The sequence below is a fragment of the Amblyomma maculatum genome, chromosome 5 (genome assembly GCF_055883805.1).
Source record: "Amblyomma maculatum isolate TAMU_Amacu chromosome 5, ASM5588380v1, whole genome shotgun sequence".
NCBI lineage: Eukaryota > Metazoa > Arthropoda > Arachnida > Ixodida > Ixodidae > Amblyomma > Amblyomma maculatum.
Genome location: NC_139348.1, coordinates 43,548,052 through 43,575,628, shown reverse-complemented (window position 1 = coordinate 43,575,628; position 27,577 = coordinate 43,548,052). Strand labels below are relative to the sequence as shown.

At 49.5% G+C, this 27,577-nt stretch overlaps 1 protein-coding gene across 6 annotated transcripts in view; it reads left to right on the top strand.

Annotated features, from left to right (window-relative positions):
• Positions 1-27,577, top strand: part of LOC146188191 (uncharacterized) — an 87,255-nt gene that overhangs the window by 32,273 nt on the left and 27,405 nt on the right. For 4 of the 6 annotated variants that reach the window (XR_014707488.1, XR_014707489.1, XR_014707487.1 and 1 more), the window contains one exon: positions 12,305-12,353. Coding sequence is in view for 2 of the 6 variants with exons in the window: in XM_084603667.1 (XP_084459793.1) it covers positions 12,305-12,353; positions 17,733-17,830 (147 nt within the window). In the remaining 4 variants the exon portion in view is untranslated. Of the gene's footprint in view, positions 1-12,304; positions 12,354-17,732; positions 17,831-27,577 lie in introns of all 6 variants that reach the window. The other 2 variants (XM_084603667.1, XM_084603669.1) reach the window with 1 other exon arrangement.

Here is a 27,577-nt window from a genome sequence, read left to right as displayed (position 1 = left end):
GCCATGACGCAATACAATTGATCGAAAAAGAAATTTGCTACTTCTTGAGCGGAACCGGTCGGTACAGGTGCTGTCTCAGCGTAGCGTGTAAGGTGGTCGACAGCTGTTATAATCCAATGGTTACCCCCACCGGAGAGAGGTAGGGAACCATATAAGTCGATGCCGACTACGTCGAATGGCGTGGCGGGACAGGGAACAGGTTGTAGAAGGCCAGCGGGCGAAGACGTCGGCCGTTTGCGATGTTGGCACAGAGGGCAGGATGCGACGTATTTGGCAACGCTGGACGATAGGCCAGGCCAAAAGAATCGTTTTTTCACGCGGTCGTAGGTTTTGTCAACCCCAAGGTGACCTGCAGTAGCGTCATCGTGGAGAGCCGCCAGTATACGTTGACGAAGCACACGCGGCACGACTGGTATCCAGCGATTTCCATCAGGGCAATACACGAAGCGGAGTAGGATGCCATCTTCGAGCTTGAAATTGCGAAGTTGTCGGCGAAGCCGAGCATTGGGTGGGTCCGAAGCGCCAATAAGGCGGTCGATGATGGGACGGCAGTAGGCATCGGCTAATTGCTATGAGCGGAGAGCGTGTTTGTTCTCTGAGTCGTCAAATGAAACTGTTGTGATATACGTCGGGGAAAGAGATGGTCGGCTGTGGTCATAGGTGGAAATGCATTGGGAAGACAAACAGCAAGCCGATTCCGAAAGTGGACAGCGAGAAAGAGCGTCGGCGTCTTGGTGTTGGCGATCCGATTTATAAGTGACGTCGAAATTGTATTCTTGTAGGCGTAGAATTCAACGACCAAGTCGGCCTGTCAAATTTTTGAGCGAAGACAACCAGCAAAGAGCATGGTGATCGGTCACAACTGTGAAATGCCGACCATATAGGTAAGGGCGAAACTTTTGGACAGCCCAGACGACGGCAAGGCACTCCTGCTCGGTAATGGTGTAGTGTTTCTCAGCTGGAGTCATACTCCGACTGGCGAAGGCAATCACTTTCTCACGCGAAGTTGCATCGCGCTGCAGGAGTACAGCTCCAAGACCGAGACCACTAGCATCAGTGTGCAGGATGGTTGGAGCGCTGTCACTGAAGTGGCCAAGAACAGGGTCTGATGTGAGGGCGTGCTTCAGATTATTAAAAGCGGCTTCGCACTGTTCAGTCTACAAGTAAGTGCTGCGTGCTTTCAGTAGTTCATGAAGTGAAGCAGCAATACTTGCAAAATGCCTTATAAAACGCCGGAAATAAGACGCCAGGCCGAGAAAACTGCGCAATTCTGTAATCCGTTGTGGACGAGCAAAGTTCAAGACCGCGATGATTTTTTCAGGGTCTGGACGAATGCCGTCATGGCTGACTAGATGTCCCAATATTTTAATTTCCTTCTGTGCAAAGTGGCACTTCTTGGTGTTGAGCTGAAGGCCCGCTGAAGCGAGACACGTGAGGACCTCATTCAGGCGCGTGAGATGGTCGTTAAAAGTTGACGAAAAGATGACAATGTCATCCAAGTAATATAAACAGGTTCTCCATTTTAGGCCACGAAGCACAGTATCGATCATTCTTTCAAATGTCGCTGGTGCGTTACAAAGTTCGAAAGGCATAACATTAAATTCGTAAAGGCCATCGGGAGTTTAAAAAAGCGGTTTTTTCTTTATCGTCCTCGTGCATAGGTATTTGCCAATAACCTGAGCGGAGGTCCAAAGTCGAGAAATATTCGGCGCCTTGGAGAGAGTCAAGGGCGTCATCAATTCTTGGCATTGGGTATACATCTTTGCGGGTAATTTTGTTGAGTGCCCGGTAATCAACACAAAAGCGTACCGAGCCGTCCTTTTTTTTTAACTAATACTACTGGGGAGGACCATGGGCTTGTCAAGGGATGAATAATATTGCGATGGAGCATGTCATTTACATTTTCTTCAATTACTTTTCGTTCAGAGAGGGAAACTCGATAAGGCCGTCGGCGAACGATAGAGTTACCTTCAGTAATGATGCGATGGTACGCAACACTAGTCCGTCCCAGTGGTGGAGAAGTGGCATCAAAAATGGCTTGGTGGTGTCGAAGCAATGTCAGCAGTTCTTGGCGTTGGTTCGGCGTGATGTTAGGATTAATAGTCTTTGTGAGAAGAGAAAGAGAGACGTCTGGCGAAACCCGGCGCTGAGGCAGAGGGGCGGTGAGCACCATCAAGGACAAAGGTTGAACATCCACCATGCAGGGGAGAGAAGTTCCTTTTGGGAGCACGAGGGATTCACGTGAAGTGTTAGTGGCCGCTACTGTCGCTGAGCCGTTGCAGAACCTCACAAGACTAGACGGGAAGGCGATACCGCGTGCAAGATGACGATGAGATGGTGCGATGAGTACGTCTTCGTCAGTGATGTGGTCAGAAACAACGGTAAGCAGTTTTTCGCACTGAGGAGGCAAAACAGTATCAGCGGCGGCAACTAGGGGATGATGTCGATCAGAAACTTCAGATGAAAAATAGCTGTCTGTCATATGGATAACGCGGTCGCCACAAGAAATTGACGCCGAAGCGGTTGACAAAAAATCCCATCCTAAAATCATCACATGCGCACATGGTGAGAGCACAGCAAACTGCACATGATGGCGGACGCCGTCAATAACAATTCGTACGGTGCACTTTGCTAAAGGGCGCAAAGGGACGTCATTGGCTCCACGGAGTTCAGGCCCATCATATGGTGTCGTCACTTTTCGCAAACGGTAGCACAAATCAGCGTGAATGACAGAAATTGCAGCTCCTGTATCAATCAATGCTTCGACCGGTAATCCTTCAGCGAAAACAGAAATCACATTATACGGGCGATCTGGAGGACTTTTGGTAAGTTCGCAGAGCGCAGTTTGACCTCCGGAAACTGCAACGCTTAGTTTTCCGGATGGCGGACAGGGATAGTTGCTGCGGGTCGGAGAGGGGAAACTGAGCGGCGGTATGGGGATAGGGACCGACGTCGGGATGCATGGGTTCCACGAGGCTCAGACGAGGATTCTGGTGGTGGGGATGATCTTCGAGGTGGGCTTGGAGTAAACCGGCGTTGATAATATGACGTTGGAGGGATGTCACTTTCAAAGTTATCGTAACCACGGCGCTCGTTCTGGAGGCGGCGACGACAGACGCGAGATATATGTCCTCTAATGCCACAGTAATAGCAAATTGGTCGGGAGGGGCGCCAAGGTGCGTAATAGGGTGGTGCAGGTTGAGCCGTCGTTATTGCATTGACGTGATTGTAGTTTGGTGCCGGTCGAGGCGGGGGAACTAAAGGAGGGGGGGATGCTGCGACGTGCGCGTAAGTCGGTACTGAGCGGGGTGCCGGAGGGCCAGATGTTATAGGTTCGGTGATTGTTGCCAGCTCTTCTTTGATGATGCTGCGAAGACCTGCGTCATTAGATGTTGCGGAAGAGTGTTCGCACCCGTGTCGACAGACAGGCTTGAGCGCCATGAGCTCCTCGCGGATGATGGCTCGAATAAGTGCCCGCAGATCGAGATCAGCATAGGTCGGGCCAGTAGCGTTGGCGGGCTGCAATCGGGAGGACTGTAGCTGGTCGATGCGTTGGCAGGTCGTAATAATGGAATCAATAGTTGAAGGATTCTGAGCAACTAGGATGTTATACGCCGTAGAAATGATTCCTTTCAAGACGTGGTGTACTCGTTCATGTTCCGCCATGGTGGGACTAATACGCCGGCAGAGTGCAAGTATGGCCTCCATGTAAGACGCATATGACTCATCAGGACCTTGACGGCGTGAAGCGAGCTTGGTCTTCGCGATCTCAGTCCGAACCGCCGGGTCGGCGAAGTACTGTCGGAACAGCTGTTTGAAGGTGGTCCAGTTAGTTGTGTGGGGCTCGCGGTTGATGAACCAAGTCCTGGCGACTTCAGTAAGGTAGAAAGAGATGTTGAGAAATTTCAGAGCATCGTCCCACCGGTTGTAGGCACTGCAGCGTTCGTAGGTGTCAAGCAGGTCATGGACGTCTCCGTCGCGACGACCAGCGAACAGCGGCGGGTCGCGCTGTCGTGTGGGCACAGTCGGAGGGAGCGGTGCAGCCGAGGTAGAGGGTCCGGCTTGTTCGTGGGTACTGTCGGTAGACATAGCGATGGTGGCAGTTGCCAAACGGCGACCGGAACGTAGCTCCAGCGAGAGGCAGGGCCCAAGGCAGCAAGGGGATCAAATTTCACCTCCACCACTTGTAAAAGAATGCTAGGTCGAGACGGCGAGGTCGTGACGGCAAGGACAGCGAAGCCTTGTCTAGCGTTTCAATCCGATCCCGAACCCAAGCGAGCCGGCGCCGCGGGACGATGATGATGATATGTACAAATGAAAGAAGAAGATCATGGCATGTACAAATGAAAGAAGGTCCACAGAAGGCTCACATTATATGTATATTGTGGGGCTCCGCAGCCCCTTTAGGTGTTTTAACCCGCGCGCGCGTCTTTCTATTTGCATTGTGTTTGCACGGGCAGTGCGAGTGCGCATGAGCAAGCAGATAATCTTGGGGGGCGTGATGTTAACGGCGACAGACGAGGGTAGATAAGCGCGTGCAGAAGCGAGGCGCGGGGCTTTTTTGCGCCGGCGAAAAGGCCGGCGCGGGGCAACCAACGAGCGTCATGGGCCAGCTGGGTGTTCACGGACGACCGAAAAAAGATCGCCGACACGAAGATGGAAGCAGTGCCTGCAGGAACAGCCTAGGCGTATTTCTGTGAGTTGCTGTGCCGCGAGGGGCAATCTTTCTTATGTCGCCGTTCGCGCTTTGGCCCCATTGCTCCTTTTATTCGCTCCGCAGTGTGTGTTGTTTCGCCGCGGTAAGGCCCTGACATTCTTCACGCTTTCCGTTGTTCTATTGTCGCGCGCATGAACAGCCTGTTGTCAGCGCAGTAGCGCCTTATGTTTCTCTGTTTTGCCTTTTTTTGTTTATCCTGAATAAACCGGTTTTTTACGAGTCTGGATTTGTCACTCGTCTTGAGAGACCATGGCTCGCGGACCCGTTTTTTGAAGGCGAGGCCTTCATCTGGCACCCAACGTTGGGCCCGAGCCCACAACCCTGAGATTAAGAGTCTCATGCTCTACCGACTGAGCTAGCCGGGCGGGGCTACAGGGTAGAGTACAAGAAAGGCACCTTCAACAAGGCAGCCGACGCCCTGTCCCGAGCTCCGTTACCTGCAGATGGCGAGCAAGCACCGCAAGTCCTAGTGATCGCAGAAGCCGCTGATGCCTGGGGAACGCTGGTATCCCGTCAACAGCTGCTCCAAGCTCAGCTAAGCGATCCTCACCTACCGGCAGCTATGACTGCTACCTGGAAGCAGAGGATGGACTTCTCCTGAGATATATACCCGCTGCCGACACCAATGGTGGTGAGTCTCCATTTCGTGTTGTACCAAAGAGTCTGCGCAAGCTCTTTTTAGAGTATTTTCACGACACACGCCTTGCAGGCCACAGCGATGGCAAGAAAACATATGAAAAGTTGAGTCGCATCGTGACTTGGCCCCACATGAGAAAGGATGTCGTGGCATACGTCCGTACTTGTCTTACATGCCAGACAGCGAAGGCAAGGGGAGGTAAACCACCGGGCTTTTTGCAACCTGTGGAGAGCCGTTACCCGTGGGAAATTGTTGCCTGCGATGTAATGGGCCCTTATCCTAGATCTGTGAAAGGAAATCGCTTCTTGCTAGTGGTGACTGATCATTTTTCTAAGTGGGTTGAAGTATACCCGCTGCGTAAACTGGACTCAAAAGTAGTCTGGGATAAACTCCTAGACGCATTTTCGGTTCGGCTTCCCGGCGCAGCTAATCACTGATAATGCGACGTATTTCACGGGCAGGATATTTGCTGACACCTGCAGAGCTCTTGGCGTGCAGCACAAAAAGACTACGCCCTACCATCCTCAAGCCAACGCCAGAGAGCGGGTCAATAGAAACCAGAGAAACATGCTCGTGGCTTTCACGGAACGTCACAAAGACTGGGATTTGCGAGTGCAGGAGATGGCTTTCGCCACAAGAACCGCAGTAAACCGGGCGACAGGTTTTACGCCGGCAGCTATTCTTATTGGCCGTGAGCTTCGATTTCCCATTGAACATGCCCTTACCCATGACTCTGATTTACAGGCTCCCAGTTATTCCAGGTTCACTCAGAATCTCTCCAGTCGTCTCGCTGGAACTCTAAAGGAGGCCAGGGAGAACTTGGACCTCACCCGCCTGGAGCACTGCGGCCAGTATAACAAGGGCAGGCGTCCTTTGCAGTTCGACGTTGGGGATAAAGTACTCAGCCGCTCACACCTGCTAAGTGAAGCCACAAAAGGATTTGCCGCCTCTCTCGCTCCTCGATGGACGGGTCCTTTTGTAGTAATAAGGAGTCTTTCACGGCTGGCTTACATGCTTCGTCATGTGCAGGGTGGCCGGGCGATCGGACCAGTCAACGTCGCCGACCTGAGAAAGTACTACGAGCGGCCAGAAAGTACGTAACGGCACTCCGGTCTATCAGATGTGAACCACCTGGACCATCGTCTGATGAATGCCACCAATCCAGCGGATTCCTTCAAGCGGGCAGCTCGTCAGAACCAGCATTGTTTTTGTACTCCTTCCAGTGCCCTTCTTCGTTTCGTTCTTAGAAACATCGGGAGGTGTCCCGTCTTGAGAGGGGGGGGAGTGTGGGGCTCCGCAGCCCCTTTAGGTGTTTTAAACCGCGCGAGCGTCTTTGTATTTGTATTGTTTGCACGGGCAGCGCGAGTGCGCATGAGCAAAGCAGATAATCTTGGGGGGGCGTGATGTTAACGGCGACAGACGAGGGTAGATAAGCGCGTGCAGAAGCGAGGCGCGGGGCTTTTTTGCGCTGGCGGGAAGGCCGGCGCGGGGCAACCAAGGTATATATGGGCAACCGGCGAGCGTCATGGGCCAGCAGGGTGAGAACGGACGACCGAAAGAAGATCGCCGACGTAAAGATGGGAGCAGTGCCTGCAGGAACAGCCTAGGCGTATTTCTGTGAGTTGCTGTGCCGCGAGGGGCAATCTTTCTTGTGTCGCCGTTAGCGCTTTGGCCCCATTGCTCGTTTTATTCGCTCCGCAGTGTGTGTTGTTTCGCCGCGGTAAGGCCCTGACATTCTTCCCGCTTTCGGTTGTTCTAGTGTCGCGCGCAAGAACAGCCTGTTCTCAGCGCAGTAGCATCTTATGTTTCTCTGTTTTGCCTTTTTTTGTTTATCCGGAATAAACCGGTGTTTTTAAGAGTCTGGATTTGTCACTCGTCGGGCGAGACCATGGCTCGCGGACCCGTTTTTTGAAGGCGAGGCCTTCAATATATAGTAGTGAACTACGAACAGATGTCACGAAAACGAGGAAGAGAATGCAGAAGTGCCGCTGCGCTGCTCAAGGCTCGCTTGTGTGTGTCTTGACGGGCTGCGTTCTAGTGTTGTTTGCCGTGCAGCTTATAGAGGGCTATATTCCCTGTTGAACCCCCATTAAAACCCCTTTCACTTGGTGGAGGTGAGGATTTCCTGCCTCACCGGCAACCACAACACAAAAACAAAGCTTACCAAGATACTTTGGTGGGCGAGCTGGTACGTATTCATTATTAATATAAACAGCGCGAACACGAAGACAAAGGAGAAGATAAAAGAAAGCTACAGTAGAAGCGCTGACTCAAACGTATGCCTAAGCCCTTTACTTCAAGGCCCAGAAAAAACAAACATGAATAACACGAAACTGTCACGTGAAACAACCCCTGGGTTCACTTGCTGCACAAAAAATCCCTTAAAAAGACACCTGTTTGCTTGAAAGAGCAAGAGAAGTCTTGCTGATATACTTACTGTCCGTTGAAATAAAATATTATTCCACTATCTCTCTCGTCATCTTCTTTTTGTGGCGATACAAAATCCTAACCTTGTCAAACTTAGGAGTGCACTTCTTCTCCTTCTTCATTATTTCACATATATGGCAATACAGAAACGTTTTGTCCTTTCCGCTTTCCAAGTTGTTCCGGTGTTCCTGTAGTCTCTTATTATTACATCGTCCTATTTGTCCTATATAACTGGCTGCACAAGAGAGTGGAAACGTGTACACAACAGCTGTCTTGCATCCAACATATGGGTTTCTATGTTGCACCCCACATTCTTGCTTGTTTGCTTCTCTTTCCCTTTGAATAGCCGGGCAGATCCTCTTCATCTTGAGCGGGGCGGTCAATGCGACGTCAACAACATACCTCTTGCCTACATTTCTGAGGCCATGAGAAATTCTGTGCACATACGGTACCACTGCAAATTTCCTGTTCCTCTCACCCATGCTCGGCAGGGATTTCAGTCTGTGCGCTCTTTTAAGGCTCGTCAGTACCCGGCAACTGGCCTCAATAATAACCGACTACCGATAACCGGCCTTTGCAATTCTTGTCACTTGTCTTTCAAAACTCTTGCCCATGCCGTGGTAACAAGATTTCTTCAACGCATTTAATAAGCATCTGTTGATCATCCCATTCTTCACTAATTTGGAATGCCCCGAATTGGAGCTTAGCAACGGCTTCATCGATCTCAGGTTGTATTCCCAACAAACATGATCATCACCGAATTGAATCAATAGATCTAAATACTGTAACCGATCGTCCACTGGTTCTTCAACAGTAAATTCCAGCCCGGATCCACACTCAGTAAAAACATCCATAATGTCCTTCGTTCGTTGACTGAATCCTTCACGGTCTGTGAATACTAAAAGTCGTCCACCTACCTGAAGGTGGAATGATGTAACCCCTCCAAGTTATCCTTCAGGTGTATGTCCACGTACATTAAGATGTCACTCAAGACCGGTGCAACACTCGACCCAATGCATACTTCAGCCTTCTGCGTATGCATCGTGTTCTTCCAGCCTATGAAGGTGGACTCCAGGTAGAACCTCAAAAGTTCAAGGAAACTTCCAATACTTACACCTGAGGCGTCAATGAAGTCGCATTCATTATTGTCTTCAGTAATGCACATTTGAACACGCTTAAGGAGGCAGTCATGGGGGAGCCTGTAATACAAATCCTTGACATCCATGCTGAAGCCAACACATTTTCTTGGGTCGTGAGGAATACAACAAAGGCTTCAGAGTTAGGCAGCCTTAGGGGGTCTGATAAAGACAACGAGGAAAGGTGTTTCTGCAAATATTTGGACACCAGGTGCTGCCACGTGCTCTTCTCAGATACGATGGCTCTGAACGGAACATCTCGTTTATGTGTTTTTGCCGAAAAGAATACTTCCAATGTAATTGCTTGCATTTTTTCACCTGCTCACGTATCCGTTCAAGCCCAAAATCATCTATTAGAGCAATAGCCCTCTCTTTTATTATGGTCGCTTCCATAAGAAACCTTTTGAAATTCTTTTCAACAGCAGCCTCGGCTTTTTCTTGAAACTGATTCTCAGAAGTTCACATAGTGTGAGTGCCCTGAGTGAAAGATTGATGGAATTTCTTTGGAAGGTGGTACTACCTAGGCTTCCACGAAAAAAGAAGATGAACAAAGATCAGCAAGGCAAGGTATTGAATTTCGCAAATAAAGAGATACCTCTAGATATTGATAAGATGCTGAAGCTGAGTCCTAAGCATGCTTTTGATCCTAGAGTTGATGAGGCTGAACAGTGACCATGTCACGCTGTATTGCAAATAGAGTTGAAGATTCTGATAGGTCGCGGTGCCTCCATGAGTGCTTGGAAGTGTTAGAGCACACAAAAGAAGGATTAAAGGGGTAACAGTGCCCTATTAACTATATTGCAAAATGGATGGCCTCAAGAGACCTCAGAGTTATACTATAAGATAAAGAAGGGTGTTTTACTATTTTTTCTGAGAATCAGTTTCAAGAAAAAGCCGAGGCTGCTGTTGAGAAGAATTTTAAAAGGTTTCCTATGAAAGCGACCATGATTAAAGAGAGGGCTATGGCTCTACTAGATGATCTTGGGCTTGAACGGATACGTGAACAGGTGAAACAATGCAAGCAATTACATTTGGAAGTATTCCTTTCGGCAAAACCCCATAAACGAGATGTTCCGTTCAGAGCCATCGTATCTGAGAAGAGCACGTGGCAGCACCTGGTGTCCAAATATTTGCAAGAAGACCTTTCCTCGTTGACTTTATCAGACCCCCTAAGGCTACCTAACTCTGAAGCCCTGAACTCTGAAGAACACAACCCAAGAAAATTGTTTGATAGCCTCCCCCATGACTGCCTCCTTAAGCGTGTTCAAATGTGCATTACTGAAGACAATAATGAATGTGACTTCATTGACACCTCAGGTGTAAGTGTTGGAAGTTTCCTTGAGCTTTTGAGCTTCTACCTGGAGTCCACCTTCATAGGCTGGAAGAACAAGCTGTATACGCAGAAGGCTGGAGTATGCATTGGGTCGAGTGTTGCACTGGTCTTGGGTGACATCTTGTTAATGTACGTGGACAGACACCTCAAGGATATAACTTGGAGGGCTTACATCATTCCACCTTCAGGTATGTGGACGACTTTTAGTATTCACAGACCGTGAAGGATTCAATCAACGAATGAAGGACATTATGGATGTTTTTACTCAGTGTGGATCCGGGCTGGAATTTACTGTTGGAGAACCAGTGGACACATGGAGGCATGAATCGGCCACTGATTCCACGGTCCAGCGGGTCCGGACCACATTTCTATTTACAGCAATTTTTTACACTCGAGTGATCGACTGCGGTCAGTTTCGTTGCACAGCGGTGCTCCTGCACCACCGCAGCAATGACAGTTGACGATCCGAAAGATGATTTTCACAAACAGCCAGTATATTACGATTCTGCGATGCAAGTTTCGGTGCACAAATACAACATTTCTTTCAGCTGTGACTAAATGTGGCAAAAAAAGGATGTAGTTAAGGACTAGCACATTTCATTGATTCGATTCGGTGATGATCATGTTTGTTGGGAATACAACCCGAGATCGATGAAGCCGTTGCTAAGCTCCAATTCGGGGCATTCCAAATTAGTGAAGAATGGGATGATCAACACCTGCTTATTAAATGCGTTGAAGAAATCTTGTTACCAGGGCATGGGCAAGAGTTTTGAAAGACAAGTGACAAGAATTGCAAAGGCCGGTTATCGGGAGTCGGTTATTATTGAGGCCAGTTGCCGGGTACTGAAGAGCCTTAAAAGAACGCACAGACTGAAATCCCTGCCCAGCATGGGTGAGAGGAAGAGGAAGGTTGCAGTGGTACCGTATGTGCACAGAATTTCGCATGGTCTCAAAAATTTAGGCAAGAGGTATGGTGTTGACGTCGCATTGACCGCCCCGCTCAAGATGAAGAGGATCTGCCCGGCTATTCAAAGGGAAAGAGAAGCGAAGAAGCAAGAATGTGGGGTGCAACATAGAAACCCATATGTTGGATGCAAGACAGCTGTTGTGTACAGTCTTCCACTTTCTTGTGGAGCCAGTTATATAGGACAAACAGGGCGATGTATTAATAAGAGACTACAGGAACACCGGAACAACTTGGAAAGTGGAAAGGACAAAACGTTTCTGATGTCACATTGCCATAAATGTGAAATAATGAAGAAGGAGAAGAAGTGCACTCCTAAGTTTGACAAGTTCAGGATTTTGTATCGCCACAAAGAGAAGATGACGAGAGAGATGGTGGAATCATATTTTATTTCAACGGACAATAAGTGTGTCAGCGTGACTTCTCTTGCTCTTTCGAGCAAAGAGGTGTCTTTTTAAGGGACTTTTTATGCAGCAGGTGAACCCAGGCGTTGTTTCACGTGACTGTTTCGTTTTCTTCATGTTTGTTTTTTCTGGGCCTTGGAGTGAAGGGCTTAGGCAAAGTTGTGAGTCAGCGGTTGTGCTGTGGCTTTCTTTTATCTTGTCCTTTGTCTTCGTGTTCGCGCTGTTTATATTAATAATGAACAAGAACGCAGCCAGTCTAGGCACACAGAAGCGAGCTCGAGCAGCGCAGCGGCACTTCGTCGTTGTCTGCCCTGTATTCGTGATATGCGCTCATATAGTGCACTACAATATATATATATATATATATATATATGTGTGTGTGTGTGTGTGTGTGTGTGTGTGTGTGTGTGTGTGTGTGTGTGTGTGTGTGTGTGTGTGTGTGTGTGTGTGTGTGTGTGTGTGTGTGTGTGTGTGTGTGTGTGTGTGTGTGTGTGTGTGTGTGTGTGTGTGTGTGTGTGTGTGTGTGTGTGTGTGTGTGTGTGTGTGTGTGTGTGTGTGTGTGTGTGTGTGTGTGTGTGTGTGTGTGTGTGTGTGTGTGTGTGTTTACGTCATATTATTTCTGTTCAATACATACTCTACTGAAAGTTTAAATACCGGTTTGCTTTTCATTTTTGTCTGGTTTTCAGGGCATGTGAACCGGAGGCTAAAAATCCTTATTCAGGATGTTTGGGAAATGTGAGTAACTAAACGTTTTAAGTTTTGCGCAACGTCGGGAAGACAAGAAATCACGAACCTCTCGTTTTACACCATTATTCACGGCAACATACCGAAGACCGTTTCTATATAACGAGTGTTCTTTCTACATCTTTCGCTAAAAAGTAATTCACTGAATTTAACTCCTCGCAACAACAACAGACTTAATTAAAGCTTCGTACACACAGAGTTCACCACCCTATTCTTATTACGAATTATGAGTAAACGTCACTTGAATATGAGCTTAAATTTCAGGGATGTTATAAATTTGCTTTACAGAGACCATATCACCCCTAAGATGTTTGTTTGTACAATTTAAATAAAAATAATGGCTTTTTAAAAGTGTGAACCACATTTTGTGGCTCTGTGTGAAGTGCAAAACGTTTTGCATTGGTCTTAGTCGACTGCTTCGGTGACGGGGGCTTTAAAACGATAAGTAAAAGATTTTTTTTGCAAAGTTAGGTTGAAGTTGGGGCTTCTTAAAGGGCATAGACGGTCATTTCAGTGCACTTTTCAAAGCCACACTGGGCTACCTTTCATGCTCGAAACGTCACAAACCAACGTGTATGGGAAGTTTTCTTCCTGTAAGGTCCTGTTTCACGACAAAACAGGTATTTCCCTGATGCGATGTAGGAAGAATTCACTCTGAGCCGCCCGTTCTTTCAACATTACGTTTATTAGGTTCTGACAAAGAGTGATAGATGCAACTGAAGTTCAGGATTTGTCACCCGTTAATAATTAGAAGGTTATTAACGATGCGACCTTAACGGTGCGCACACTCCCAGACACCCTTTGAGTGAGTGGTGGTAGCTGTTCCGGTCGCAAAAGAGATGTGCTCGACTTGCGTGACCTCAGCCAGAATTCAACTACCGCGTAGTGACAGAAGGGGGTGGCCATTTGGTGCCCAGCATTCGCCGGTTCAAGCCAGAGTAAGGGTCGGAGTCAGAAGTAACAAACAAAACACACTTTCTACTCAGCAAGAGACTATACAGAGAAATAAAGACGATCACTTAAAAATGTACAGACGAGAGGTTCACAGAAACCAACGCTAAGCATGCAACTACAGAGGTATTCAATAACACAGAGGCTCTTGGAGAGCTTGCCGCAATCTGCTGTGATCTAAGCAAGTCAAACGCTTTCGCATAATCAATAAAGCTGAAGTAGATGGGTTTCTGGAACTCTCTTGCTTTTTCCATGATCCAGGGAAGATTGGCAATCTGGTCTCTAGTTCCTCTGCCCTTGCGAAACCCATCTTGCACGTCCGGAAGCTCCCGATCAACATAATACTGCAGCCTATTTTGGAGGATTTTCAACATCACCTTGCTAGCATGCGAAATAAGCACGATGGTGCGGTAGTTGGAACAATCTTTGGCACTGCCTTTCTTCGGAATGGGAATGTAAACTGACCTCCTCCAATCCTGTGGCCACTGCAGGGTTGTCCAAATCTTCTGACATAATGTATGCAGAATGTTAACCGCGTCATGATTGAGGTTTTGAAGCAACTGAGCTGGAATGACATCAATTCCGCTAGCTTTGTTATTAGCAAGGCTTGCTAAGGCCCATTCAACTTTACTCTTCAGGATGCCCGGCTAGAGATCAGTAATCACAACCGTCTTATGTAGCGTTTGCATATCCGGGTCCTTCTTGTATAGTTCGTCTGTGTATTCCTGTCACCTCTTCTTTATCTCTGAGGCTTCAGTGAGGTACCTGCCTCGTTTATCCTTTATCACGCCCAGGTTAACACAGAGGCTTCCTTTGATATCTTTGACTGTCTTATACACAGCTCTTGTGTTCCTTAATTGGCTGTTGTCCTCAACTGCTTGACACTGTAATATTCAGGAAGGCATTCTTATCTCTCCTTGCTATTTTCTGAAAATCCGCATTGAGAACCTTGTATCTATCTCTTTCCCCCATAACTTTTGCCATCCTCCTTTCCTCAGCTATTTGCAAAGCCTCTTCAGATAACCAGTTTGCTTTCTTGCATTTCTTTTGCTTTGGAACTACCTTAGTAGCAACGTCTTGCATTATACCACGAACATCAGTCCACATCTCTTCAGGCTCTCTGTCTTCTAGATCTAATTCTTGAAATCGATTCCTCACTTCCACAGCATATTCTGATTGAATTTGATCCAGATCACACCTGAAAAGGCCGTTTAGGTTTCTGCGTTTTCCTCAATCGAAGCTTAATTTTGGCAACACGAAGCTGATGATCGGTGCCACAATCGGCCCCAGGCCTTGATTTTAATGCTTGTATAGCGCTTCTCCATCTCTTCCGGCAAAGAATATAATCGATCTGATTCCTGTACAGACCGTCTGGTGAAGTCCATTTATATGTATAGGCGCCTCGTGTGCTGTTTAAAATGAGTATTCGGTATGGTCAGGTTGTTTTCTTGACAAAACTCTACTAGCCTCTGCCCAGCTTCATTTGGCTCACCAAGACCGAACTTGCCTGTAATTCCGGATATTTCTTCACTCCCAACCTTAGCATTCCAGCCTCCTATGAGAAAAACAACGTCTGATGATGGAGTGCGGTCTAAAAGGCATTGCAGGTCTGCATAAAATCTCTCAACGTCAGCTTCTTAGCAGTAGTGGTTGGTGCATAGACTTTGATAACTGTTATGTTGAAAGGGTGACCTTGGATCCGAAGCGAAATCATTCGGTCGTTTTTGGGGTTGTACCCTAGCACTGCTTTGCCCATTCTTCTGTTTACTATGAGAGCGACCCCATTCCTTCTCTTGGATTCGTGCCCACAATAAAAGACATAATGGTCGCCGGAGTTAAATTCTCCCATTCCGGTCCGCTTGAGCTCGCTGATACCGAAGATATCAATGTTCAATCTGTTCATTTCTCGCTTGACGGCATCCAGTTTACCTTGCGTCATAGATCTTACTTTCCATGTTGCTATGTGATATATCTCCTTGCAACATCGGACTTTCCCTTCGCTTCCCGACACATCCACAACTGAGCGTCCTTTTGGCTTTAGCCAACCGCTTCATTCGTCGTGGAGCTACTAGGAATCGCCCTTTGTTCATCCCCAGTAACATTTGGGGCGCCTTCCAACTTGGGGGGCTCATCTTCCGGCGCCATATCAATAATGCAATTGTGACTGGGCATAGGGTTTTTTTGGCAGGAAATACTGGAGTGGGTTGCCATTACCTTCTCCAGTAAATCATATTTTGTCAGAACTCTCAGACGTGACCTGTGTATCTTGGGTGGCCCTACACAGCAGAGGTCACGACTTCATCGAGTTTCGCAAGCCCCTCCGCCACGACAAGGCCGTCGTCCATGAAGGGGATGTGTCCTCTAACAGACTCCTAATTCCTGCAGTCCCGCGAGAATTGCCTGGTGTTTTACGTTGTCAAATGCTTTTGTTAGATCTAGTGTAGAATTACCTTCGCGTCTCTGGATTTCGTGTCAATTATGTCATGTTGTATTGGGAGTATCACGTCCTGCGTGCAGAGGCCGGGTCGGAACCTGACCAACTCGTGCGGCCACAGGTCGTTTTTCTCTATGAAATTAGTTAGCCTTGTTTGGATTACGCGTTCCATAAGCTTTCGAATGCATGAAGTAAGAGAAATAGGTCTGAGGTTTTCCAACTTCGGTGGCTAGCCAGGTTTTGGAATTACCACAACGTTTGCAGTTTTCCACTGCTGGGGAAGACGACCGCTACTTCATACTTCTTGCATGTAGTTGGAGAGTGTTGTTATGGAAGCGTCTTCTAGGTTTCGTAGCATTCATCGGGGCCGGGTGCTGATCGCGTCTTTAAGCTCAGGATTTCGGCTCTAACCTCCGCTTCTGAGATGGGCGCGTCGAGGGCCTCGTTCGGAGGGCCCGCTTATTGTGCAAGAGGGAGGGATGTTGTATAGCCGACATATGTATCTACAAGTTTAGTTATCAGTTCCGCGTCAATCCCCTAGAACGCGTTTCTTGCCTTTGGTGTTGTTGTGTTTGTGTTTTCGAACTGTCGGGATCAAGAAGATATCGTAGCAGGCTCCACGTATTTGAAAGGCTCATGTTGCCCTCCATTTCATCGCACCTGTTACACCAGTTTTGCTCGCAGAATTTAATTGCATAATCCTCAATTTTCTTATTGTGCCTGGCTTTTTTTTTTGTCTTAGGTTTCGGTTCCATGTCTGACACCGGAGGTGTCTTTCCGTACCTTTTTTTGCTTCCCACATGTGTAGGAGTTTTCTGTCGACGGTTTTCGGTGCATCGTCCCTCTCTAAGGTAATGGTAGCGGATTTACCGTAGCGCATGAGGGTTTCCGCGCAATCATCGATGTTTAAAATATTTTCGTCCATGTTTGCGGATTCCCTAATTTGTCTGAATTTCTCCCATTCGTTTGCGCTGATTATATTTTCTCGTCTTACTTTCACTGCCCGTTTAAGCGTTATTTTGAGGACGTAGTAATCGCTTCCAAAGTTGAGCTCTGTGTTCCACCTAAGCTCCTCTATGTTTTTGGTGAATGTTAAGTCTGGGTTTGTGTCTGCTCACATTGTTTCCCACCCTGGTCGGGCAGCCACAGTCTGTCTGCAGGGTGAGATTCAATTCGTGAAAATCTTCCCATAATTGCCTGCCCTTCGGATCTTGCCTATTATATCCCCACTTTTGGTGGCAGGCGTTGACGGCTCCTACAATTAGCAGGGGATTGGCTCCGGCTGTCTCCATTGCTTCGCGAAATAATGTCCTAAACCTAACTTTGCGCTGCTGAGGAGAGCTATATATGTTTAGGACGAAAATACTGGGTTCCTTCTTCCTGCCCGTGATGATTTCAGCGAAACCCGCCTCAATGTCGCCAGAACTAATTTCATGTTCGATCACCGCTACGTTCCTTTCGACGAATGTAGTGACCCGGGATTTTTCTCCCCGGCCACTAGCAAACGCTTGATATCCTGATAATTTAATCACTCCTTTGCCAGTTTCCTGCAGGGCTACGGCTAGAGGTTTTTCAACTATTTGTTTGAGATGTTGTTGCACTAACGCTCGCTCGCGCGGGAATCTTCGGCAGCTCCACTGCCATACCGTCGAATTGATCTTTGGCTGCGTTTTGCCCATGTTGGAATTGGTCAAGTATCCCTTCTCTCGCTGTTTGCCTTTCTGCCATAGCCGAAAGAGCCGCGGTTGTTTGTTTAGATTGCTCCTGAATTCGGTTTAGGGCGCCTATGATGTTGGTCATGACTGTTTCGAGCTGCTCGAGTCTCGCCCCGTATTTGGCGTCTAGTCTACGTTCTATTGTCGCCAGCGGATCCGTTTCTCTGCCTCTCCGTTTCGGTGGGAGAGCTGGTTTGCACTGTTCAGTGATCATTACCTCCTTCTCCGTGTCTGACACCATGGGTGGTGTTAGCATCTTTGGCGTCGCAGGTGGAGGTGTCAGTTTGGCGACTTGTTTTGCGGGGGGAGCCTGTGGAGGCGTTGGAGACCCGGAATATGGCCGTGATTTGGTTTGGTGGAGGTCCTGGGTGAGTTTCCTAATTATCTCCCTCAGTTCCACGACTTTTTTTCTTAACTTTTCTATTTCCTTATCGTGTTCTTTGTTTTCCTCCTCTTTATCCTGGGGTACCCCACTGCTGAAACTCACGGTTTTACTGTCCCCGCCCGGGCTTCTCTTTCGGGTGGCCGACGGGTTCTTTGGTTCCCTGGAGTTGGCCGTGGCTATGGATTTGGACCCCGACCTGGACTTGGATCCGGACCGCTCCCTGCTGCGGCGGGAACTCGAATGATGACGTCGGTTGGCGGCTTCCTCCAACTGCGGCAATTCCCCGCTTTGCGCCCGGAAGCCTCCGCCCCTGTCTTGGGAATATCCGCGTTGCGTCACGGTGGTCTCTTTTGAATTTTGAGTGTCCTCTGCGGCCGCTCTCAGGTATGGTTTCGGGATATAGCTCCTGCTCGTTGTGCTGCTGCTGCTGCTGCTGCTGCTGCTGCTGCTGCTGCTGCTGCTGCTGCTGCTGCTGCTGCTGCTGCTGCTGCTGCTGCTGCTGCTGCTGCTGCTGCTGCTGCTGCTGCTGCTGCTGCTGCTGCTGCTGCTGCTGCTGCTGCTGCTGCTGCTGCTGCTGCTGCTGCTGCTGCTGCTGCTGCTGCTGCTGCTGCTGCTGCTGCTGCTGCTGCTGCTGCTGCTGCTGCTGCTGCTGCTGCTGCTGCTGCTGCTGCTGCTGCTGCTGCTGCTGCTGCTGCTGCTGCTGCTGCTGCTGCTGCTGCTGCTGCTGCTGCTGCTGCTGCTGCTGCTGCTGCTGCTGCTGCTGCTGCTGCTGCTGCTGCTGCTGCTGCTGCTGCTGCTGCTGCTGCTGCTGCTGCTGCTGCTGCTGCTGCTGCTGCTGCTGCTGCTGCTGCTGCTGCTGCTGCTGCTGCTGCTGCTGCTGCTGCTGCTGCTGCTGCTGCTGCTGCTGCTGCTGCTGCTGCTGCTGCTGCTGCTGCTGCTGCTGCTGCTGCTGCTGCTGCTGCTGCTGCTGCTGCTGCTGCTGCTGCTGCTGCTGCTGCTGCTGCTGCTGCTGCTGCTGCTGCTGCTGCTGCTGCTGCTGCTGCTGCTGCTGCTGCTGCTGCTGCTGCTGCTGCTGCTGCTGCTGCTGCTGCTGCTGCTGCTGCTGCTGCTGCTGCTGCTGCTGCTGCTGCTGCTGCTGCTGCTGCTGCTGCTGCTGCTGCTGCTGCTGCTGCTGCTGCTGCTGCTGCTGCTGCTGCTGCTGCTGCTGCTGCTGCTGCTGCTGCTGCTGCTGCTGCTGCTGCTGCTGCTGCTGCTGCTGCTGCTGCTGCTGCTGCTGCTGCTGCTGCTGCTGCTGCTGCTGCTGCTGCTGCTGCTGCTGCTGCTGCTGCTGCTGCTGCTGCTGCTGCTGCTGCTGCTGCTGCTGCTGCTGCTGCTGCTGCTGCTGCTGCTGCTGCTGCTGCTGCTGCTGCTGCTGCTGCTGCTGCTGCTGCTGCTGCTGCTGCTGCTGCTGCTGCTGCTGCTGCTGCTGCTGCTGCTGCTGCTGCTGCTGCTGCTGCTGCTGCTGCTGCTGCTGCTGCTGCTGCTGCTGCTGCTGCTGCTGCTGCTGCTGCTGCTGCTGCTGCTGCTGCTGCTGCTGCTGCTGCTGCTGCTGCTGCTGCTGCTGCTGCTGCTGCTGCTGCTGCTGCTGCTGCTGCTGCTGCTGCTGCTGCTGCTGCTGCTGCTGCTGCTGCTGCTGCTGCTGCTGCTGCTGCTGCTGCTGCTGCTGCTGCTGCTGCTGCTGCTGCTGCTGCTGCTGCTGCTGCTGCTGCTGCTGCTGCTGCTGTTCGGCGATTTTCTACTCCCATTGACGTTTTTTGGTGTGTTAGGGAGTCCTGTAGAGCTCTTTGCACTTCTTGTCGCCAAGCGGATGGTCTTCACCGCACAGCTGACATTTTATTTCGCAGGTGTGTCCCTGATCTGGGCGCTCTTCTCCGCATCCTCTGCACTTAGCGTTATTGGGATCTGGGCTGACATCTTTGCGGTGCCCTAGGCGCCCGCATGCGTTGCAAACCTCGTATTTATTTCTATATAATACACATCTTTGCCATGTATGTGAGAGTTTCACCCACCTCGGAACCTCTCGTTTTTCAAACAGTTTGAGCACGGTGGTTGAGCTCCTGCCCAGGCGCCTGGCTCCTAGCACGGGGGGGTGTTGCCTTTGATCGTGCGTAGCCGTTGCACTATTTCTTCCTCGGGGATGCAAAGAGGAATGTCCTGTACCAGCCCCTTGCCGCAGTCTTCGGGCATAGCGACGTACGCCGTGATTTCAATTTTCTTACCCTCGAATTCGAGGACCCGTAGTGCGACGTATTTTCTTTTCCGATCTTCACTGTCTGTTGCGATGAGGATAGACTGCTGTTTCGTGCTGACCGAGAAAGTGTCTTCCACAACCTCTGTGATCTTTATATTCGCAGTGCGAGCGATCAACTCCTCAAGTTCAATTTTGCCGTACTTAAAGGACCACTGTCCAGGGAAGGACCTTTTAGGCGAAGGAACCCAGTGTTTCGATCAGGTATCGGAGATAGTCTGTGCAAAATGCTACAGTGACACGCGCGCCGCAAAGCAACGAAAATACAAATCAAAGCTCTCTCATGCCTCCTTCGGGAAGCCAGCTTCCCCGTTTCCTGCGCCAGCCCGTCGAGCCACAGTAATGACGTAGTTTCCACAACGACGTCCAATGGTCCGTCTCGCTGTCTGAGGGTGAAGGATGGGTACCTATATGGACGATACTTCACCATAGAGACTGACCACCATTCGCTATGCTGGCTCATCGGACTTCGCGATCCTTCTGGTCGTCTGGAGCGCTGGGCATTACACCTACAAGAATACAACTTTGGTGTCGCGTACAAAAGTGGATGACATCAGAGTGATGCAGGCTGCTTGTCACGGCACCCATTGCGGACTTCCGTTAACAATGAAGGCGGCTTCGACGGGTGTTTAGCCTCAATCGCGTCGACGTTTCCTGGTATGGGTATGGCGACCTTTAGGCCAGAACAACGCAACGACCGGTCACTGCAGCCTCTTATACAAGAGGCAGAAGGAAGAGCAGAGTCAACGCAGTTTACTATCGAAGAAGGTGTTTTTTTGTCTATTGGTCGTCCCAAGAAATCTCCGTGCACAAGATTTGCATGCCGTGCACGATGGTATTACCTCTAGACATCTAAGCTTCTGTCGTACCCTGCACCGAATTTGCCAGCGTTCTTATTTGCCGCAAATTTATAAGACAACCAAGCAATGCGTTGCGAAATGTGAACAATGCCAACGACTTAAGGCACGCACCACCACGCTGGTCGGACCTTTACAACCCGTCAAGCCACCTACGTCACCTTTTGAAAAGATTGGAATTGACCTGCTCGATCTTTTTCCAGAGACTGTAGAGGGCTGCCGCTGGGTTATCGTCTGCGTTGAGACTATCTTACCAGATATGCGGAGACCACTGCTCTCGCTACCGCGAAGGCTGCTGATGTATCGTCGTTTCCTTTGCATTCCGTTATTCTTTGCCATGGCGCACCCCGTGTTATTATAAGTGATCGTGGTCGGCAATTCACTCCTGATGTCATGGAAGAAATGCTCCGACTTTGTGGTTCACACTACCGACGCTCGACATCGTATTCTCCGCAGACCAACGGTTTCACCCAGCGCACCAACCACACATTGACAACCATGCTGTTCATGTACGTCTCGCCTGACCATCGCAACTCGGATGCAGTGCTACCGTATGTGACGTACACTTATACCACTGCAAATCATGAAGTTACAGGCTATTCTCCTTTCTATTTACTCTGCGCAAGAACTTCCCACCTTTTCCCAGACACCATCTTCCCATTTTCCCCCAACGACGATGCGTCTTTTTCTCAGATACTATGCCGTGCCGAAGAAGCCCGTCGTATAGCCCGCTTACGCACACTGGCTTCTCAAAGCCGCTCGAAAGAAATCTACGATCTGCATCATCATGCAGTTGCTTACTCCCCTGAAGACTACGTCTGCCTTTGGACGCCTATTCGCAAGCGAGGATTATATGAGAAGTCTCTCTGGATGTATGATGACACCTTCGTCGTGTTGGGCCGACTGAATCACGTGAATTACGTCATCGCCAAAGTCACGACGGATAACCGCCGATCCCGCAAGACACAAGTTGTTCACGTGGCTCGCCTGAAGCGCTGCCATCTTCGATATGCCTAATTTTCTCGAGGACGAGAATTGTTTGCCCGGGAGGAATTGTTACACCACGTAGCGGCTTACTGAAAAACAGCAGAAGCAGAAGAAAAAGCATAGGAAGCGATCCGGGTTTCTGAGCTGTGTGCGTCCGTCCTTTATTCGACGTTCACCTGTATTAAAACCATTTAATCCGTTACAATATATACCAAGCGGTACGTGCTGCCGCAGCCTCCTTAGCGGTAAATAACAAACCGCACAGGATCTGCGGCAAGTTTTGAGCATTGTGTCACAAATTGCTTTCTGTAGTTTTTCACTCTGCATTGACAAAATATTAATGTGTGAGTGTACATAATAGCGACATACTGCACATGATGACGTGCATGCGTCTACATACTTGTCTTGAAGAAAATTGCTTTCTGCACCCATGCCATTTTCTAGTTAACATCTCTTAAGGTTAAGTAGACAACGACATAAAATTTGGCATTGTTCGAATTGTTCGAAATAAAAAAAAACAGCGTTGGGAAATGAAGAACATACGGTATAGCAGTCGCCCACCATAGCGCACGAGTATACATTATTAGTTTTTCTGCAGTAAAACTTTGATGAAAGGCAAAATTACTAACTATACCGACAAACAAATAAACCCAGTTCCCGGCTAGAAGTCAGTCGAAGGGAGCAACGAAAAACAGCGCTTGCAGAAAGGATAGAAAAGAAGCTACTTCCTGTAAGCACTGTTTTTCGTCGTTTCGTTCCACCAAGAACACACCAGCCAGACTACCCTCTTCATGAAGTCAGCGCTTTTACACGTGGAGTCAGCGGCGCCACTGTGTCACTTCCGAAGTCAACACGGGGCTCGATCTTCCTTCCAACAAAATTTAGAACCCAGTTTCGAACACAGAAGCCACTTCCCCGGCGTCTACCATGTATGCTGCCTGGTTGCCAACGCTTTCATACGTCAGTAACGGTGCTAGCTGCACACCCTAGTTCAATTACACTGGCAATCACGCTGCAGTAAATGACAACACCATCCTTTCCTATATTTATGCTGTCTTGGCGTGGCTAGATCTTCAACTGCATCCACCGCTACCGACCTTTCGCTTAAAAAACTGTAGCAACTTGTTTGCGGTATTTACTGGTTTCTTTGCTCCTAAGCGGTATAATCAAGCACAATCTGTAGAGCAAATAGCTGCTCTGTGCCCTTTCCCTCAATCTACTTCAAGACTTCGCACTACTCTCATGAAGTTCAAAATTATACAATGACTGAGTGGCCGCTTGGACTCAACGCCGAGTCAGGTATTGAACTATTTCTATACCTGAATGCGCCACCTCTCACACATCCTTAAGTTCACCGGATTCTTCCCTTGTGTCGCCCTTATCCATCTTCTCGATTCGCTGCTCTCAGCGCTGGAACCTCAATATATTATCCTCCATAGTTACAGTAAGGCTCTCATTCAAGAATACTATTTCCAGACTGGTCAACTTGCTCACCTCGCTCCGTATGTTTTTAACTGCTCTTGTTTTCATCTTCTAAAGCTCTGTACCACCATGACCAGATACCAGTTTTTGTTATGTTCCGTTCTTGACGCCCCTGCAGTAAGGCCGTCAGACGCGCCCCATTTCCTACCGCTTCACTAATCTTCCGCCCTCAACCCATACTGTTCTACGTAGTCGCCTTCAGCGACGTCGTCACAGCTGGAAGGTGTCATTGTCATGCTGGCGTCACTCAGTTGTCAGTTCGCGCCTACGCCGAAACCCGACGTTGGAACACCTCGCTCGCTGACTTGGCACTTCTTCACCTCAACAATGTCATTCTACAACCTCCCTTCCTAAACACAGGCTCCCGTCATCCTGTCATGCTAAACACACAAGCTACGCTGACACTGGAGACAAAAGCTGACAAGCATTTACTGATATATAAGCCTGTAGACACGCCGAGTCGTGCTGAGCAAAACACTTCAAGCAGAACAGCAACAACCGCAAATTTGTGCAGAAGTCCTTCACACTCAGAAGCTGAGCGTGCTTCGTTGCGCGCAATTCCGACCTCTCTGCGATGAGGTCCCCAATGTTCTTCACCCTGCTTGTCTGTCAGCGAGTTAAATGGTAATTTTGGTTCAGAAGTGCGCCTTAACACAATATAAAGGCTAGCACATTCCCGTTGAAGGCGTGAAACGATTATGGTCAAGACGTTTAACGCACAAGCATTAGCATTCGCATTTCGAAAATATTTGCCCTTCTGTGAAGAGGGTGGTGTCAGCGGCTTAGATTTTTTGAAACCTCGCAGCCTTATAAAATCGCGAGCATGACTCTGGTTGGCTTTTACGGTGAGGGAGGTGGCAATCAAATGACGATCAAAATTTACGGCAAGGTCGCCGTCGGCCATTTGAATCGTTGTAGACTGGAAAAGATATGACTATGACGTTGGTAGGGGGTAGTTGTCATGCTGCAAAGGCCGATATCCTTGCGTCCTCTATTTGAACCTCGCAGCCTCGAAAATGGCGACCATGCTTTTCGCAAATCGCACTTGACCGGTTAAAATACCCATCTCCGTGAAGCCACCGTTTGATGTTTGATATTTTGGAAACATTAGGAGCATGCCTATGGCAGGTGGCAGTTGGCAGATTACACAGCTGGCAGATGTCTACAGCAGATGCTAAGGTGGAGTTTGAGATAAGGTGAGGACAGATAGAGAGAAACCTTTATTTGAAAAAAGGGGGGCAGAAGTGAATGGAGTCTTCATTTCAAGACCCCTGTGGCCTGGGCTGCTGCTCTTGCCTGGGTTACCAGTCTACGCCGCGTCGCTAGGTCTGAGCATAGCAGAGTGGTCTCTTACTGCGCTTCCCACTGCGCCTCCAAATGGTGTGTGTAATGTCAGCGGGTTCGGATGCTATGCATCCCCATGGGATGTGGTAGGCGGTGGGCTGGTCGTTGTACCAAGGACATAAGTCTGTGTGCTGTATTGATGTAGGTTGGGAAAGTATTGGTCTGGAGCTGTCTACATTTTCGCGTTTCCTGTGAATTTAGCCCCGTGTGTGGAGGGGGTAAACCTGACGTTGTTCGCGTAGGTACTTAAGTCGCGCGCCGTAAGCCACAGGGACAGGAAGGCTAGTTGTGAGATCGGAGATGGTGGCCGCTAAGTTTATGCGACCTACAGCTAGCCTAGCCTGTCCGCGCCCTCATTACCTTCCAGCTCGGAGTTTCCCGGGACCCTAGTGATCTGATGTTTGAGCAGTGAATTTGTAGCCAATGAATTAGTTGTGAAGTGAGCTAATTTTGAAGGAATTCTGCCTGCAAGAAGGAGCCGACACACCACTTGTGAGCCAGTGATTACGTGAAGCTCTCGGTTGGTCGCCCCTTTGTAGGTAACGGCCAGGACGATAGCCGCAACTTCCGCTTCGGTGATAGTACAGTGCGAGATAGAGATGTTGGAGACTTCTGTGTAAGAAAAATCCACCACCACGGCTGCTTCTCCGGTCGTTGTATGCTTGGGTATCCACATAGTTTTCGGACTGCATTCCACTGCGTGCTTAAGGTAATTCTCTCGGGCGTTTCTTCTGCCTTCGTTGTGGACTAGAGACATGTTCTTTGGGAGCGGAGCTACATGTACTCTTGCCCGGTATGAAAAAGGAATATTATTTGTTGAGTGGATGGCTTGTAGGTCCGCCGGAAAGCCAACACACTCGAGAATGAGCCGGGCTGTCTCAGTTGATAGAAGGCGTTCCCTCTGGGACTGGAGGACAGCCTCTTGAATTTCTCCAAACGTGTTGTGCAGTCCAAGAGCTTCCAACTTGACGTTGGGGGTGCATAGTGGGAGGCCTAATGCGTTTTTGTAAGCTGCACGTTTCATTAGACTGACTTTGTTGAGATCTCTTCGGAGCAGGATGAGGTAGGAATGTCCATAGGTGAGGCGACTGATGACAAGCACCTACACCAGGCGGATCGTGTCTTCTCGCATGCATTTTCTGTTTCTGGCCACCCGGCGGATTACTTTAGAGATATGCTGGGTTGTAGTCATGAGGAGGTGCAGCACGGTGTTTACTTTTTCCACCTCTCTGAAGCCAGGGACCCAGGATCCAGATAAGTGGTACGTCCCGGATTGAGACCCCATGCAGGGAATGTTAAGGTTGCCTGGTGATGTGCAGTGGCATCCATGTATGCGGATGACTGGATTTATCGGGGGAACATCGGAGCACGCATAGAAAGGCCTCTCTTTCCACGCAGGTTGCTGCTGCTTGAAGTGTTTCTTTCTTCTACCCTAGAGAGCCGGTGGTTGTGCAGGCTGTAATGTCATCAGCATATAGGGTGTATACGATGCTCCGGACCTTTTGCAGAGCCCTTGTGAGTCCTATCATGGCGATGTTGAAGAGGAGCGCGTAGATGACCGATCCCTGTGGCGTGCTCTTGTTTGGAATGTCTTGAAGATCCGATCTCATGTCACCCATTCTATCCTAGCAGTTCGGTTGGACAAAAAGGTCTTGACACAACGGAAGGTGCGTTCGCCACAGTTTAGGTTATTGAGCGCGGAGAGGGTTGCCTCATGGGATAAGTTATCAAACGCGCCTTTGAGATCCAGCGCCATAATGAGGTGCTCGCCTCCTCTCAGAATGTTAAAACCTGCCTCCTCCTTGAGGGGAAGGAAAGCCTCTTGCGTGGACAGGCCCAACCTGAAGCCGATTATGGAGGGATGGAAGAGGCCGCTATCTTTCATTTAGTGTTGAAGTCGCGTCTGGATGACTCGCTCGTAGAGCTTGCCCAGGCACGAGGTGAGTGATATGGGTCGTAGCGTTTCGACCGCCGGCTTCTTGCCAGGTTTCGGAATTGCGATTATATTTTTCATTCTTCTCCCATAGCGAGTCGTTTAGGTACTTGGCATTGCTGATCTTGTCCGCTCCCGCCGCCGTGTTCCGGGTACATGACTGAAGGTGAGGACAGGGTTAACCTCACTGCGCAAAGTTCGTATCTGAGGCTTTTGTTAGCGCTGATGGCACCACATGAACACGCGCGGACTGTCGCCGATGGGCGCCGTTCTGACTGCTGTGCGAGAACTTCTACAGTGCTCCCCAGTAGAGCTAGAGCAGCACAAACAGAGGCGAGCGCAAGTTTAATGCGCTGCACGGAAACGTACAGGGTGAGGCGAGGGGCTTTGATCCTGCGGGGATGCCATAGGGATGGCCCATCTTCAGGCGGCCTTTGAAAGCTTAGGTGGTGGTGACAAACATTTATTTGTACAAGGAGGTGTTTGGACCGAGGCCTTATTGGTCCAGGCCCTCATATATCGAGGTGAAGCTCCTATTCCGGAGCCCCAATGACGTCTAAGGCCGCTCGCCGCCTGGCGACGAAGGTCCGCTGGGACTGTAGATCATGGCAGCTGAGCAGCGCCGCCTCCCAGGCCTCCCTAGAAAGGTGGGTAATGAAGGGTTGGGAACGGTGGGGATTGGATGGATAGGCCCAGACCATGTGGAAAACGTCCGAAAAGGTCGATCCACACAGCCTCCAGCCCCCATTAAAGTCTGCATTGAAGTGCTTCAAGACTGCCGAGTACAGCATTGTGTTTGTGAAAATTTTAGGAAGGAGCCTTCCGTCCGCTCTCCGGAGA